General features: G+C 46.9%; 2 protein-coding genes across 2 annotated transcripts in view; one reads left to right on the top strand and one right to left on the bottom strand.

Annotated features, from left to right (window-relative positions):
- Window positions 1-15,440, top strand: part of LOC143355923 (general transcription factor II-I repeat domain-containing protein 2-like) — a 341,246-nt gene that overhangs the window by 211,117 nt on the left and 114,689 nt on the right. The gene's annotated exons all lie outside the window — the stretch shown is intronic.
- The window catches only part of LOC143355919 (uncharacterized), a 242,857-nt gene that overhangs the window by 64,766 nt on the left and 162,651 nt on the right, over window positions 1-15,440 (bottom strand). Inside the window, exon 5 of the mRNA XM_076791137.1 lies at window positions 6,433-6,689. Within this exon, the coding sequence (XP_076647252.1) occupies window positions 6,433-6,689 (257 nt within the window). The remainder of the gene's footprint in view (window positions 1-6,432; window positions 6,690-15,440) is intronic.

Below are 15,440 nucleotides of genomic sequence, written 5' to 3' on the forward strand. Positions count from 1 at the left end.
CTTTTCACTGGCAGGTTCAGAATGATTTCGGATACATTATGTGAAATAACAGTATTTTATTTCAAATTCGCGTGTAGGAAGCATAATTGCTCTACTTTTTCCGATACAAGTTTTGTTCTCGTGGCTGTGACAATATTTCCAGCGTCAGAAAACAATCGTTCGCTGGATACTTGAGTGGCAGGAATGCCAAGAGACATAGATAGAGACAGAGAGACATAGACATCTCATTGTGTAGATATTTCCTGCATATTTGAAAAAATTATTTGTTATTTAATGTAAAATAAATATTGTATGTATATTTGAATATTAAAAACTAGGGGTGTGCTAGGGGTGTCAACTTTAACTTCGGGTACCCGAAGATTGCAAACTTTCGGGACCCCGACTCGACCCGACCCGACTGCCATTTCCGTTTACCCGCGATTTCGGGTACCCGAAGTTTATAAACTTTCGGGATCCCGACCCGACCCGACCCGAACATTGCCCGACTTGACCCGAGGCTCGGGTACCCGAAATATCGGGTACCCGCACACCCCTAGTGTTAAGTCTTCCTGGTGCGGGTAGTCTGTGGAATTTAATTCTGTTGTCTGTCAGGCAAATGTCTATGAATGATCCGCTATTTGGGAAGGATGGTTGTAAGGTGTTAAGGAGAGTTACTTTGTATTGTATTTCATTGTGTTGTAGCCATTTTTTTAGGGTGATGCCTCTGTTGTTATCTGAGTTGTTGTGCCAATCGGAGTGTTTTGCGTTTAAATCTCCTGCCAGTAGATAATAGTTGTTTAGTTTGTGTAATTCTAATTTTTCGAATATTGTGTTGAGGTCTGCTGTAAATTCTTCATTATTACTGCTGGGGGCGTATGCTGCTATTAGGAGCAGGTTTTTTTGCCGGATTTTGATTTTTACTACTGTTGCCTCGAGCGATGAGATGTGATTATTATTTAGCTGGATGGTTCTGAATTTGATATTGCGCTTGATTAGGATTGCGGTTCCCCCACCCTGTTTCGAGTTGGGCCTGTCATTCCTTATCATTATGTAGTTCTTAAAGTTAACGCGGTGCCTATGGTTTAGTTTAGTTTTACACAGAAGGAACGCATCCGGCTCGTGTGTGCGGAGGAAGTCCCGGGTGAGGGCTGCTCTTTTTTCGTTTGAAATGAGGGAGTTTACGTTAATTTCTATTATTTTTAATTCTTGTAGTGAGATGGTGTTTGGGGTTGTTGATGCGGGTGCGGTGATGTTTGCTATGTTATGAGCCATTTAGGGGTCTAGGTCAAATGCTTGTGCTATTATGTTGATTTTGTTGCTGTTGTCCTGAATTAGTGTGCGTAAATGTGCTGTTTGTGCGTTGACTGCGGCGTCGATTATAGTTTTTATTTGTTCGAGTAAGTTGTTTTGGGATTGTTGGTTGGGTACGGTGTCTGTGCAGTGTGTATGGGCTGTGTGCGCTTGGGTGGGTGGTTTTTTCGTGGCGGTGTTAGCTGTTACCGAGCTGAATGATATTCCGGCTTTTGTGAAGTTTGATTTTATGATGTTTTTTTTCGATTACTGTTTTAACTGCTTCTTTTTTGGCCGCGATTGATTCCCTCATTTCTTTTATTTTGGGGCAGCCTCTGTATGAGGCGGGGTGTCCATGACTTCTGCAGTTCGCGCAGTATGGGGGTGTGTCTATTTTTTCGGTGGGTGAAGCGGTGGATCTTTTGCATTCGCCCGGGTTGTGCGGTTGATCGCATTTGACGCACCTGTATTCCAGATTGCAATTTGATGCCGCATGCCCGATGCGCTGGCATCTTTTGCATTGGATGCGGTCCTTCTTTATTAAATTTTCCCATTTTACACAGGTGTGTAAAATGGTTTTTACCTGACTCAGGTTATTTATTGTGTTGTCCGCTGACAATTGCACTAGGAATAGGGGTAGGGCTCTGCCCTCCTCTATGGCTCTCTTTGTTGTGAAGCGTTTTACCGATAGGAATGTAACCCCTGGTATGTTTTCGTTATTTAACGCTGCTAAGATTTCCGTGAGTTCGAAGTTTCCCTCTATGTTTTTTAACATGACTGTTATGTTTTTGTCTGGTTTGGGGGTGTATGTGAAAAATTGTATCTTTTGTTGTTTTAAAGTTTCGCAAGCTGTTTTGTGGTTGTCTAAAGTGAGCGTGTTTAAAATGTGTTTATTGTTATTTATTCTTTTTAGAGAAAAGTTGGATATTTTTTGTTTCAGTATCTCAATTATAGGTCTGACTGTATTTATATGTAAAGTGATTGGGGGCGGTTTGTGGGTGCGTGTGTTTACAATGTTTGTTATATTTGCTTGTGAGGGCGTGATTTGCGCGAGGCTACCTGGGTTTTGTGTTGAGTGTGGTGGCTTGAGGTCTGTTGTTCCTTTAGTAGACGGCTGCTGACCATGTTTCACTGGTAGGGGTGGTGGTGTTAGGGCCTGTCTGGTGTCGGTGCTGGTCCCTGCCAATGTTTCCATTTCTGCTGACTTGGTTGTATCTCGTGTTTGTTACTGCCCATGTGTTTGCTTCTTTGGCGTTGGCTGTGTGTCCGTAGAGCCGGGAATGCTTCTTGTGCGTTGTCCAGATCCAAGGCTGCGAATTTGTTTGTGTCGGCAAATCTGCTCTGGTTTCCTGAGTTGTTTTTGTTACGTTCTATTTCCAGCTGTTTGGATAGGTTTTCGATTGTCGCGTTTAGATTAGCGATGAGTTTCAGCAATTCGTCTATTCTGTTGCTGGAGATCGTATCTATCCTTTCGGAGGTTAGTGGCTGTGTGGGGGTGGGCGGCTTTTTTATTTTACTCATGTCTATGTTTGCTAGTGCCTTGGCTTGCTGCACTGCTTGGGACACACAACTTCTACGCTGCGCTGCCACTTTGAACGCTTTTAGAAATCGCTACCGCGCGGGTGCCTGGGTCGGAAGGCTGTTCACGGGGCACGTCCTACCTCTACGAGGGTACGAGGGCGAGTGGTGGCGCCCTAACCGCTGTGCCAACCGGCGATGTTGTAAACGTTACGAACATTCTGATATATACCGCACATAATACAATCCATTTTTTCGCTTAAAACATTTCTTATGTTTTCACCGTTGAAAATACCTTTGAAATATTCGAATATACGTTGGGTAATGAAAAAACGCCGAAAAAAGAGGTTTTTATTTTTTCCTACTATGACGCACCAATCGCAGGAATTTGAAAAAATTTAGCATAATACTTAGGACAATATCTCATTACTAAATTAATTCTGTTCTAGTGTCTCTTCGATTTCCATATGAAATCTGCATTTTTTCGACTTTTTTCGTGTTTTTCGATTTTTACAGCCAGAGTTTGCAACGGAAAATTCTGAAAACGATTCAAAGTATGCGGTTTGGTGTCCGAAATGTGTCAGATTTTTTTCAGAATTTTAAATTGTCATTAAATGGGGAAAATGGGCCAAAAACTGGATTTTCGTTTTTCATCTATAACTACCCTTACATATGAGCTATAGGGCTAAAACTTGGTTGAAAGGTATCTTTTTTGGCAGCCTATCGAATGGCGCAAATTGGAATAAAATCCCTTCCAGGGCAGATTTGACCCCCAAACCCGGCTATAGCCTTTTGAGAAGGCTTAAGGCACAGTTCGTTAATAACATCCTTATAACGGCTCAACTGTACGCGTGACATAAACAATTTTTAGAAGGACAAAATAGTGTTGAAAATTAAAACCAATAGATTTTGATGAAATTTTCAGAATATATGTATACAGGGTGTTTCGTTTATTTGAAAACGGAAATATCTCGTGACGCACTGAACTTATGAAAAAAATTTGTTTACAAGAATTGTTCGGTATGAAGGGAACAATCTTATGCTGTAATTTTTTCACGACTCGAATGGTGGTGGGGGAAATTTCAAAGTCAAATTAATTTTTTTAAATGGAACCATATATTTTTTTGTCATAACACGATAGCATTTTCCGAGATGAATTCAACTAAATATCACATTATGTTATTTATTGTCGCAAAACATTAGAAATTATATTAAAAATTTGTAACTTCTTAAGTAGGCAATGGTAGTACATATTTGGTTGCTGGCTATTAGCTGCACGCTGTAAACAAAGATCGACATTCTTATGTCTCCTTAAGTTTCTTAATTTACCGAAATAAATAAACATAAAATTTATAGTTCATATCGTTAGTAATTTTATTCAGTATATGTAAATAAAATTGCTCTGTTTATTAGTTAATTAAGTAATTTCATTATTTTTTGCGCGTATCAATGTTTAACTTAACTGTTGGCTTTCGTTGAGAAGGAGGCCGCCTATGAAATTCCCGAGCCACTCCTGCATAAGATAAATATCGATCACCACGCAAACTAATTCAGATTTTTCCTGAAGGGCATGTTCTGGAATTAAATAACTTCGAAAGCACCAAACGGAACCCAACAAAATTATTAGTCTCTAGTATTGCATTTTCTCAACTAAAATAAATGAGACTCGAGACAAATAAAGTAACTCTTCAAAACAAATGATGTTACGTATGAAGACGTTCGCCATATTCATTTCGACTAGAAATTCTAATCTCTTTTTCTGAGAACGAAAAGCGTCCCAACAGGCTCCCTTTTATTAACACAAGATACTGTATGCCTTCTTTATATCAAAATCTCTAGACACTCCCTTCTGGCATCCGTTAATTAATATTCTGATAGGAAATAGCCCGGATAACCTTCATTAACCCCTTTTAACGACAATCTAACTGAGGCTTGGTTTTCATTAGAACTGACAAAAAATGTGACTGTGACCCTACGTATATTAAATCTTAAACAGAGTACCCCTTTCATTTTCAAGGTATATAAACCCGTTCATTTTCATCCTCTTCGGTTAGTCGAGAAGCGGTTCAGTCAAGATTCAGAAACGGTTCCGTAACGTTATAGTAATCGTGCAGTCACGTCGCGTTACAGAGTCAAGTCTAGTGAGATCGGGTTAAAGTCCCTTTCGAATCAATTCATAACCTTATAGATTCCGTTAGTTCGGTATATATTCTATTTGGCATTCAACAATCGCCATCTAACCCCGCATTGCCAGTGCGTCAACACCGTGCAACATAGGTAAACAATTCCTCTAATTGTACATTTATTATATTCATTCGCGACACAAACAACAACACTTGTAGTGATTTCAATTCAGAATAAATTGTCTTGTTTGTTAACTCGCGTACCCTTAATTATTGCCTAAAATCCTAATATAATAATTGAACGTTCCCACACGATACAATCTAACCGCTCGGATTGTATCAATTAAATTATATAGAAGTTACGAGGCTTACTAATACTTAAATTCGATTCAACGAAGATTTCTCCAACCTAGTAGCTCCTCGATTTCGCATTGAGTGCGTCCACGAAATTATACCATCCTAGGCGGATCCCCGATTTCGCATTGGGTTCGTCCGCATCCTAGCAGCTCCCTGATTTCGCATCAGGTGCGTCCGCGCTCTTATACAACCTCCTTTCGTATCGGGTTCGCCGCGTGTCCAACCTAGTGACTCCCCGATTTCGCATTGGGTGCGTTCACAAAGTTTCATCCTCCTAGTAGCTCCTCGGTTTCGCATCGGGTGCGTCTGCGTTTGACTCCAACCTCCCAGAGGTTCCCTGATTTCGCATCAGGTGCGTCCTCGACGTCAACTATCCTAGCGGCTCCTCGATTTCGCATCGGGTGCGTCCGCGTACCTAACTAACAATTGAAACCATATTCCTGGGGTAAAAATCCCCTCGCCGGCCTCTCGCGTCGCTCATAGCCCTGGCTCGTAACAATGACAAGAAAGTCGATCTTTGTTTACAGTATGCAGCTAATAGCCGGCAACTAGCTATGTACTACCATTGCCTACTTAAGAAGTTACAAATTTAAAACATAACCATTTTATTACATTTAAAAAAATTAATTTGACTTTGAAATTTCCATCACCACCATTCGAGTTCTAAAAAAATTACACGATAAAATTGTCAGTTGGCAATTGTAAATTGCCCCTTCATACCGAACAATTTTGTAAACAAATTTCAGTGCGTTACCAGATATTTCCGTTTTCAGATAAACGAAACACCTTGTATAATTCATACAAACCTACAAAATGTATTTTTTAAATTTTCAATATAGGCGCACATTAAAAAGTTGTAATATACAAATCTTGGTGTTTTCTCTGCAATTCCTCGAAATTTCAATATTTTGAACATTTTTTTTTATGTGATGTAGCAAACCAACTGTTCTTTCTGAATAACAGTGCAAGCGGTATGGTCCCATACTAAAAACGTTATCGTCTTTTTAATAGTGTCCAAATATTAATTGCATTCACTGTATGTACATCCCGTATGAACTTCTGAGGATTGAGCACAAATATGTATATGGGTTTTTTACACTGATAGGTGAATACAATAATAAATACACAAATGTATACTTTAATATACCATAATTAAGAAACGTACCTTAACTTCTATTTCTGACGTTGAAAAAACACCGTTATCATAGCCACCAGCCGTAAATATGTGGTCCGGTTTTTTCCTTAAAATACTACGATTCGGTGGTGCAGCTACTGCACTATGTGACCTTTTTCTTTTCGCTGTGCAGATTAATCCCACAAGTAAAATAGCTAAAAGAACGAAACCGGCACTAGCTGCTCCAATTAACAGCCAAGCATCTCTTTTTCTTGAAAGAGCTAATGGACGAGACTCTTTCAAGTAAGCTACATATAAGAAACAAACGTAGTTATAAATCGAAATATCTAATTATTCGGACATTACACAGTATTTCCTTTCTTTCCATACAGGAAAATTATATTGCATGAACGACATACATTATACATCAACAATAATTTACAAGCTACAACAATGATTTTCAACAATGATTAAAATTGGTACAAACATTGCATCTTATGGGCTTTTTTTGCCTTGACCTCGGTGGGCTCTTATAGCCCCCGTACCATTTTAGTGTCGCGTCCAATGTTACCGATAGTTCGCGGATTTAGGCATATTGGCAAGAACTGTATATTCCATGTACTTCATTTTTACTACGGGTACTTAAAGAGGAGAGGGGTGGAGAGGGTTCTGCGCGTGGGGTTCCCCGCGTCGCACTGTGCCCCGGGAGAGGAGGGCGGAGAGGGTTCTGCGCGGGGGGGGGGCTCCCTGCGCAGCCGCGTGTGCGCTGACCCCGGCTCCAGGGGGGAGGGGGAGCATAGCTCTCCTCGGGTTGGGTCGTCACCACCCGAGTTAACTCTCAGTGGGAGGGGGGGGGGTTGGTCCGTCCCTTCGCTATAAGAGGAGGAGGATTCGAGGGGGTGGGGTGGGTAGGGTCGGGGCGTGCCGGATCGCGCCTTCGACGACCCTTAACCCCGGGTATAGTCCCACATAACCTCGGCTTCCCCCAGGGAGCCAGGGTATACGAAAAGCATTTTGTCACGGAAAAAAAGCTTAGACCATATATACTTATAGAGCCGGCTTCAGATAACAAGATCTGTTCCAAGATCTATTCCATCATTTACCAGATGACGATTGCGGGCAAAGTGCTATAGTCTGTTAAGAAGTGGCAGTACCGCGAAGCTGAAGTGTTAGAGGGGAAAGGGGAGTCGTCGCCGTATCTTATTCTGTATAAATATTTTACTTTATTACTCGTGCAATTTTACTTCATTTTTATTACTTTAAATAGTTCTAACTCATTTTATAAATTATAATTTGGAAAAAGTTAAATTTTAATGTAGATGTCTAATGTTTAATGTACATTACGTTTCTATCGTAACACGTGCTCCGTCTCATACACTATCCACCATTTTGAATTATCCTCTGACGTTTGTTGAGGACACCAGATGACCGTTATCTTGGAAAACTGCGTCCTGTGCACATCCTATACCACAACTAGAGAGGAGCAGAGAGTTCCACGCCCGGGTGTTTTTATCCGTAACAGTGCTGCCCCTGAACTAAATTCATTCCACACCCACGGCAGAGAGAAACGTGTACACTGCGTATGAAAAATTATGATTACTACTAAAGTCATTCATACATGGCACTGCAGGGAAGAGTGTATAGCCAAAATATGAAAATGAGCCTTATTAGAAGTTTAAACGCACTTGCTTTTTTTGTTGTTTGTAACTTTATATTGTAAACCAGTGGTTATATTTATTATGGGAATTACAGTAAATTGTCGTTGTACGTCAGTACAAATACAAATACAAATTCCACGAATATGTTGGTAAATGGTTCCTAAACAAATAACGAAAAATACAGAAGTTTTGTAATTGCATTAGTAGTGGTCTTCTGATCTCGCACCGATATAGCCGACAATGTGTGGCCCACTCCTCGGCGACGACGGTTATCGAGTTTCCCTGTCCGCTTCTCCGTGCAACATTACATATATCGGAGACGGATATTCTCTCCGTTTGGACGTTAGTCACGTTTGTATATCATAAGTTTCTTATGACTTTCTCGCGGGATGACTCTTCGGTTTCCAGCGTGGCCTGTGTATTTCAAATGGGACGCTCGGCGAGAACCACCGATTCGTATGAGTATCAGTGAAAAGAACGGCGGTAGCGACATACAACGATAATTTACTGTAATGTGTTAAGGAATGAAATAAGTCAGCATGAAGATAGCCATAAAAGTTGTCGATATAAAATGAAAACAGAAGGAGAGAGTACATAAAATACGGTTAACTAGCGAAACGTTAGAGATTAACGTGCGTGAATATTTGTTCCTAATTTTTTATTGTTATTGTTACTATATTATTTTTATTATCATTATTAGTACTGTAATTATTATTACTTATATATTTACGAGCGTTATTACTATTACTGAATACTATTGACTAGTATCACTACATTGGGAAAGTCAAATAAGTTGACATATTTTGGAGTTGTCAATCAGAACTCCAACATTATCTGTGCAAAAATGATGAATGGTCCGAATTTAACCCATTAGCGCCCATTGTGCTCGCTTGAGTACAGGATAACAAGATTATATTTGTTTGCTTCTAGCGCCATCTAAGATTGACTAGATGTTTTATCCATCGTTTGCAAGTACTCACTAAACATGTAGAAAGCTGTATTACTAATGGTTATCCCTTTTTTACCGACCATAAATGAGATATTCGCACACATTTTGATTCTGCAGTCCGGTATACTGTGAGTCCCTGTACGCTCTGTTGATATCCGTTCAGTACAGTGTAGAAACGATACTCATATGAGGTTGAGATGGACATGCATTAAGTGTAAGGTTACATTGTGTACTGAAAGAGACTGTTTCATTCAACACCATTCATAAGCCCATTGTACTCGATTGAGCATATATATGCACACACACACACACACACACACACACGCGCGCGCGCGCGCGCGCGCGCACGCACGCACGCACACATCGCTTCCCGTTATTTTTTTTCTATTACTGTCATATATGGATTTACTTCTAATAAATATCTAAGAACAGTTATGTGTGTTTTATTAATTTTATTTAAAAAGAATCTTGGGCGTTAATGGGTTAAAGCAGGAACATAAGAATTATCGCCTTGGTTTGCGAAGGCTCATCTGACCTGGACTAACGAATGGGACAATCTAATATTGCAAGATACATTTTCTATTTTAGTAAGAAGTGTATGAACTGTAACGTTGGCCCTTTTCGCCGAGTAGGAAGGCGAGAACGGGGCCAACTCCGGGAATTTACAGGCACGGAGGCCGGGCTGTGTACGGCCGTGATTACGCGGTCTTCCCAGTACTAATGAGTTCTCGAAGGCCAAAACCGAAAAGAGAGCCTTCTGCTCGGACGCCAGGCACCGGAAGGGTACCACGCGAAACGCTGAGGCTTCTCGCTCTCGGGCGAAGTGGAGAGCGGGAGTCGGACCTTCGAGAACCGCGAGCAGGGCAGATCTCGCAGGTCAGAAATGACGAAGCACGAAATGGGCTATAGCTATTTATCGCACGTCAGGGTTACAAAATACGCGGCCACGTGGCCGCACCCGATAGCCCGCGCTCTTTACACAAGATCAGCGAATGGATGGGGTTTCGCAGCGCGTGGTTGTCGTTACGTTAAAATCGCCGCGCGTGTGCAGTAATTCGGCACGAGGTAAAACGCTCGCCGAGGCGAGATTTCGCGGAACGCAGGTGGACGGCGCAATTACAAATGGACTGTCCCGATAGTCTTCGAGACGACACGGGTGCGAAAGCGTTCAACGGGCGATTCGCGAGGGCGCGATATCGACGTCCGACGCACGTGAGATGGAATTCTCTTCGCGGCGCGATCCGTTACAATAAGTACGAACGATAAAGCCGACGGTAACCGACGCGAGAGGAAGGACTCGATTACAATAAGCGCGGTACGGCGCGATCGACTGCAATTCGTTACGACTGCGGCCCCTCCGAGGAAGACTTCTCGGCGTGAGCAAATTGCACGAGGCAGAGCCACCTCGGCACGCAAACTCTGGAGAACGAGACGGGATGGTAACATGTACGACGACCGATACGCGAGCTCGCGAGGTCGCGAGGGCGCGAGGCCGACGTCGGACACATGTGTCGTTCTCCCTCAAAAATCTAGGAACCGACTCACGAAAATGCGACCAGAGAGAGAGAGAGAGAGGACCACTGCGTGGACTTACCGTTATTCCGCCGTTACGGAATACACTACTTAGCTTTTCTCCGCGAGACTTTACGAAAATCTTCGCCGCGAGACGAGATGCTATTACGAGAGGTGTCGTCGGAAACAGAATGTAACACGGCAGTGGTCCGTAGCTCGACGGTAACGCGGTGATGGGGTCCTCGTTACCCCCCACCCCCCTCTAATCTCTAGTCCCCACTTTTCCTAACTGGGCGCGCTACGCACGCGAAAATCCCGGAATGCAGGACCGTGTCCTCGACTAGTTCTCGGGCCTCGGACCATACGCGAAAAATCATCCCGGCCGCTCTTCGCGGCCGGGGGGTGGGGGGGCAGATCCGCGATCTCCCCCGCTATGGGACGCCTACACCACCCTTGCCGAGGCCCTTTTGCAAGTGGCTGGGTGAGGCGGCAGCAAGACCGCGAAATGAAATGTTAGCTGTTCGGCAGGGGCCTTCGTCCCTAAAGGTGTCCAGGCCCGTGAAAAAGGCGGAATTCCGCCTCACGGGCCTGGAGGTTTCCGTAACCCCCAGGAGGTAGTGGAGGCGGTGTCGAAAGTCGGGGGCTGCACCGCCGAGTCCGTTAGGGTAGGGGAGCTTAAGGCTCCGCCCAGCGGGCTTGGCACCGTATGGGTGCAGTGCCCGGCCGTGGCGGCCTTGGCAATTGAGAAGGCCGGTAAAATACGCGTGGGGTGGTCCACCGCCCAGGTGGTTGTGCTGCCGGCTAGGCCGCTGCAGTGCTTCCGCTGCCTTGCCCTGGGGCATGTTCGGCAGCGGTGCGCTGCGGAGGTCGACCGCAGCGGTCACTGTTACCGCTGCGGTGACGCCACCCACCCGGCGGTGGAGTGCAAGGCGCCACCCCACTGCGTGGTGTGCGCGGCCTTGGGGAGACCGGCGGGCCACAAGGCGGGGAGTAAAGCGTGCTCCCCGCCCCCAAAGGCCAAGAAAGGAAGGAGTGGTGTGGCGCCCCCGGATACCCCGGTGGCGAAAGCGGCCGCTCCACCAACCTCCAAGGAGGGGGAGAGTATAGAGGTGGAGGCGGCTCCCAGCGGGACGGGGGGTAATGACCGCCCGCCACCCGCACCGGCGGCTAAGGAGGGGACCAGCGTGAATGCCAATTAATGGCCCATATTCCGCGCTGGTCCCCTCTCCCGGTAGTCCAGGCCAACCTCAACCACTGCCGCTAGGCACAGGACCTAATGGTCCAGTGCCTGGAGGAGTGGGGGGTTGACCTGGCCGTCGCCACTCGGCGACTGTGCCCCCCTGCTCCGTGGTCGAACGGGGCAGGGGGATGGTTATGGTAAAGTGGGGAAGATTTCTGGTCGTGGGGTGCTACAGCTCACCCAGTTATGACTCCGCCGAATTAGGGATGTTCCTGGACCGGCTGGGGCTTATGATAGCCCCGTATATAGCCGGTCCAGTGCTGGTCCTGGGGGACCTCAATGCGAGGTCCACCACGTGGGGTAACCCCGAGACCAACGCCCGTGGCGGTGTCCTGGAAGACTGGGCGGAGGGGATGGAGCTCCGGTTGCTAAACCGGGGCTACGTGCCTACGTGCGTGAGGTGGAATGGCTGGTCAATAGTGGACGTGTCGTTCGCGACAGCCGCCGCCTCACGCCGTGTGTCCAATTGGCGGGTCTAGGATGGAGAGACCTTGTCGGACCACAGCTACGTCCTGATGGACGTGGCTGTGGTCTCGGACTCGCCATTGGACACGTCCCACCGACGTAGCAACCCGTCAGCGCCCAGATGGGCGCTGAAACGACTGGACGGGGACCTCCTGAGGGCCGCGATTATCGGCTCCGCCTGGCCTTCGGCCAGGGAGCACGAGGCAGATGAGGGGGCGGCTTGGATCCGGGGCACGTTGCAGATGATCTGTGACGTGGCGATGCCCCGGGTCCGAGCTCAGCCCCCGAGAAGGTCAGTTTACTGGTGGTCGGGGGAGCTGGCCGAACTTCGCAGTTCGGCCGGCCGAGCCCGCCGCCAGTATGCCCGCGCCCGTCGCCGCCATTTTCTGGGCGGCGACGCGGAGCCGAGGGTCGCCGAGCTGTACAGGGAGTACAGATCGGCGGCCGTGGCCCTCAAGCGTGCGATTGCCGCTGCTAAGCCCAAGGCCTGGGATGAGCTCCTGCTCACCCTCCGTGACGATCCATGGGGACGCCCATACAAGGCGGTGCTTGGGAAGCTCTGCCCCTGGGCGTCCCCGGTCACGGAGAGGTTAGACCCGGAACTCCTGGGATGCGTTGTGGATACCCTCTTCCCCATCAATGACGGGTAGGGGGGAGGTGGGGACGCGCCCCGGAACCGACCATAGAATGGTCAGACGAGTTCCGTGTCACCGAGTGGGAGCTACACCAGGCCGTCCGGTAACTCCGGGCTGGGGGCAAGAAGGCCCCGGCCCTGATGGGGTTCCCGGTGGTGTAACGGCCTTAGCCCTAAAGGTCCTCGCCCTGGCGTTCAGGAGCGTCATGTACACGAGCCTGCGACGGAAGGTCATCCCTACGTTATGGAAAAGTGCGTGCCTGGTTGTCCTCCACAAGGAGGGGAAACCCGCAGAGTCTCCCTCTGCATACCGACCGGTGTGTTTAGTCGACGCGACGGGCAAGCTGTTCGAAAGAATAATTGCTGCCCGCCTCGTCGAGCATTTGTCGCGAGGTGGTTCCGACCTGAGCGACAGCCAGTATGGGTTCAGGAGGGGATGCTCCACTATTGACGTCTTGGAGCGTTTGCGCCTCCTCCGTGAACAGGCTGTCGCTCGAGGCAGGGTGTTGATTGCGGTGTCCAACGGAACATCTCCAAGGCATTCAACTCCCTGCCCTGGAAGAAGATAGCGGGGGCGATGGAATATTTCCAGGTGCCCCCCTATCTCCGGGAGGTGGTCGGCGACTACCTCCGCGGCAGAGGTGGTGTTTACCGGCCGGTACAAGACCGTGCATATGAGGTAGATGCACCGCGGGGTTCCGCTGGTGTCGGTCCTCGGGCCGCTCCTGTGGAACCTAGCGTTTGACCAGATGCTGCGGGTTGTCCTCCCCCGGATACGGGTGTCAAGTCAAGGAACAAATAGTAATGCAGCAAAGTAATTCTCCAAGGGCGAAAGAAATTACGACAGCTATTGCCGAGATGATGATCTCCGATTGTCAGCCATTCTGCGTAGTAAATGATAGCGGATTCAGGAAAGTTGTGAAAGTACTAGAGCCGCGGTACAATTTGCCAAGTCGTACAACTTTCTCAGAAAACATCGTACCCGCAATGTACGAAAATGAAAAGAAAAGGTTGGAGACGCAACTAAAAACAGATATGGAAAATGTAAGTCAGAATATTTTGTTTGAATGATAATAGTGAAATATGCTTTTTTTTAAATCTGTAACTAATCTTTGTAATTTTTTTTAGACGGAATCCTTTGCTATCACGACGGATGGGTGGACTTCGAGATCCAATGAAAATTACCTATCCGTTACGGTGCATTATTTGGATGGAACCTTCAACATCCAAAATTTTACGTTAAAAATATGTAACGTCACCGAATCGCACACCAGCGAACACATAAATTCATTTCTAAAAAAACACGCTGGCAGAGTGGAATTTGGACAACGCTAAATTTCAAACGTATTTTGTGACAGACAATGCTGTGAACATCGTGAAGGCTATACGATTAAGCTCTACATGGGAGTGAATTCCATGTTTCGCTCATACTTTACAGATTGTAACGATCCTATTCCCCGACGCGAGCCTTCCCCTGCCCGCGCACCAGCGGAAACCTCCATGGCCGATCACACCGTAGGCGCACCGCGCCAGTACGGACCGCTACCGCGAGAGGGCCAACGCCGCGAAGGCGCGCTCTCACGAGTAAAGATGATCGGCTACGAGAATAAGTACCGCCACCGGGCACGGAAGAAGACAGTCCGGGTGACGAGCTGCACAGGTCGACTAGTGCAATACATGAAAGACCACCGTACTCCAAACTCGAGACTGCTTCTTCTCCCCACCTCCCTTCCTCCAACGGGTCCGTCGGTGATCGCGGCGAGTGCCGCTTCCGACGAGCATAGCCCGGTCCCCGCCAACCCTCCGTCTACGGAGTGCGAGTACGGCGACCTTCCCACTCTGTCCGGTGCGCGGAGTGATAACAGGAGCACCGGACACTATAGAGCCTCCAGGCACGAACCTCACTGCTGGCCGATGGGGCCCCGGGATGTCGCGAAGCCGTCTCCCCCACTCCGATCCCAGGGCGACTGCCCTGCCACTGCGACGGTACTACGCCGCCGTGGAACCGCGACCGTCGCCACCGTGAAGGCACGTCCACCATCACCGGGCCGACGCGAACACCGTAGCCGTTAAGTCGCGTACATCGTAGCCGTTAAGTCTCAGCCGTTGAGGCGAGAATACCGCGTAGCCAGTAAGACGCGTTCACCGTAGCCGCTAAGTCGCGCCCACCGTTGCAATTGTAAATAAAAACTAGTCCGTAAGGAATAAACGCCAATACTCAGCCGAAACGGGTCTTATCATTCGCGGCTCAGGAACCCCGGACGGCCGACTGAGCCGGCATGCTCTCCCGCACCGCTGATCGTTACAAGGTAAAAATATGTTAATAAGCAATTATTTAATGAAGTAGAAATTACCTCAATGAACAATACGTTTTAACGCCTAAATGTAACAACTTTTTTTTAGTTATTTATCAAAGATGCCATCAAGCTGTGCCCGGATTTAATTAGTACTTTACAAAAGTGTAAAAATTAAAATTAATTAATGACTGTGAAACCAGGTGGAATTCGCAGTACGATATGCTGATGAGACTTATCGATGTGCGTAGAGCATTGCATACCATGCTGTAGGAACCGCGGATGCCGGATTCAATAACCAGCCGCG

The sequence above is a fragment of the Halictus rubicundus genome, chromosome 7 (assembly GCF_050948215.1).
Source record: "Halictus rubicundus isolate RS-2024b chromosome 7, iyHalRubi1_principal, whole genome shotgun sequence".
Lineage (NCBI taxonomy): Eukaryota > Metazoa > Arthropoda > Insecta > Hymenoptera > Halictidae > Halictus > Halictus rubicundus.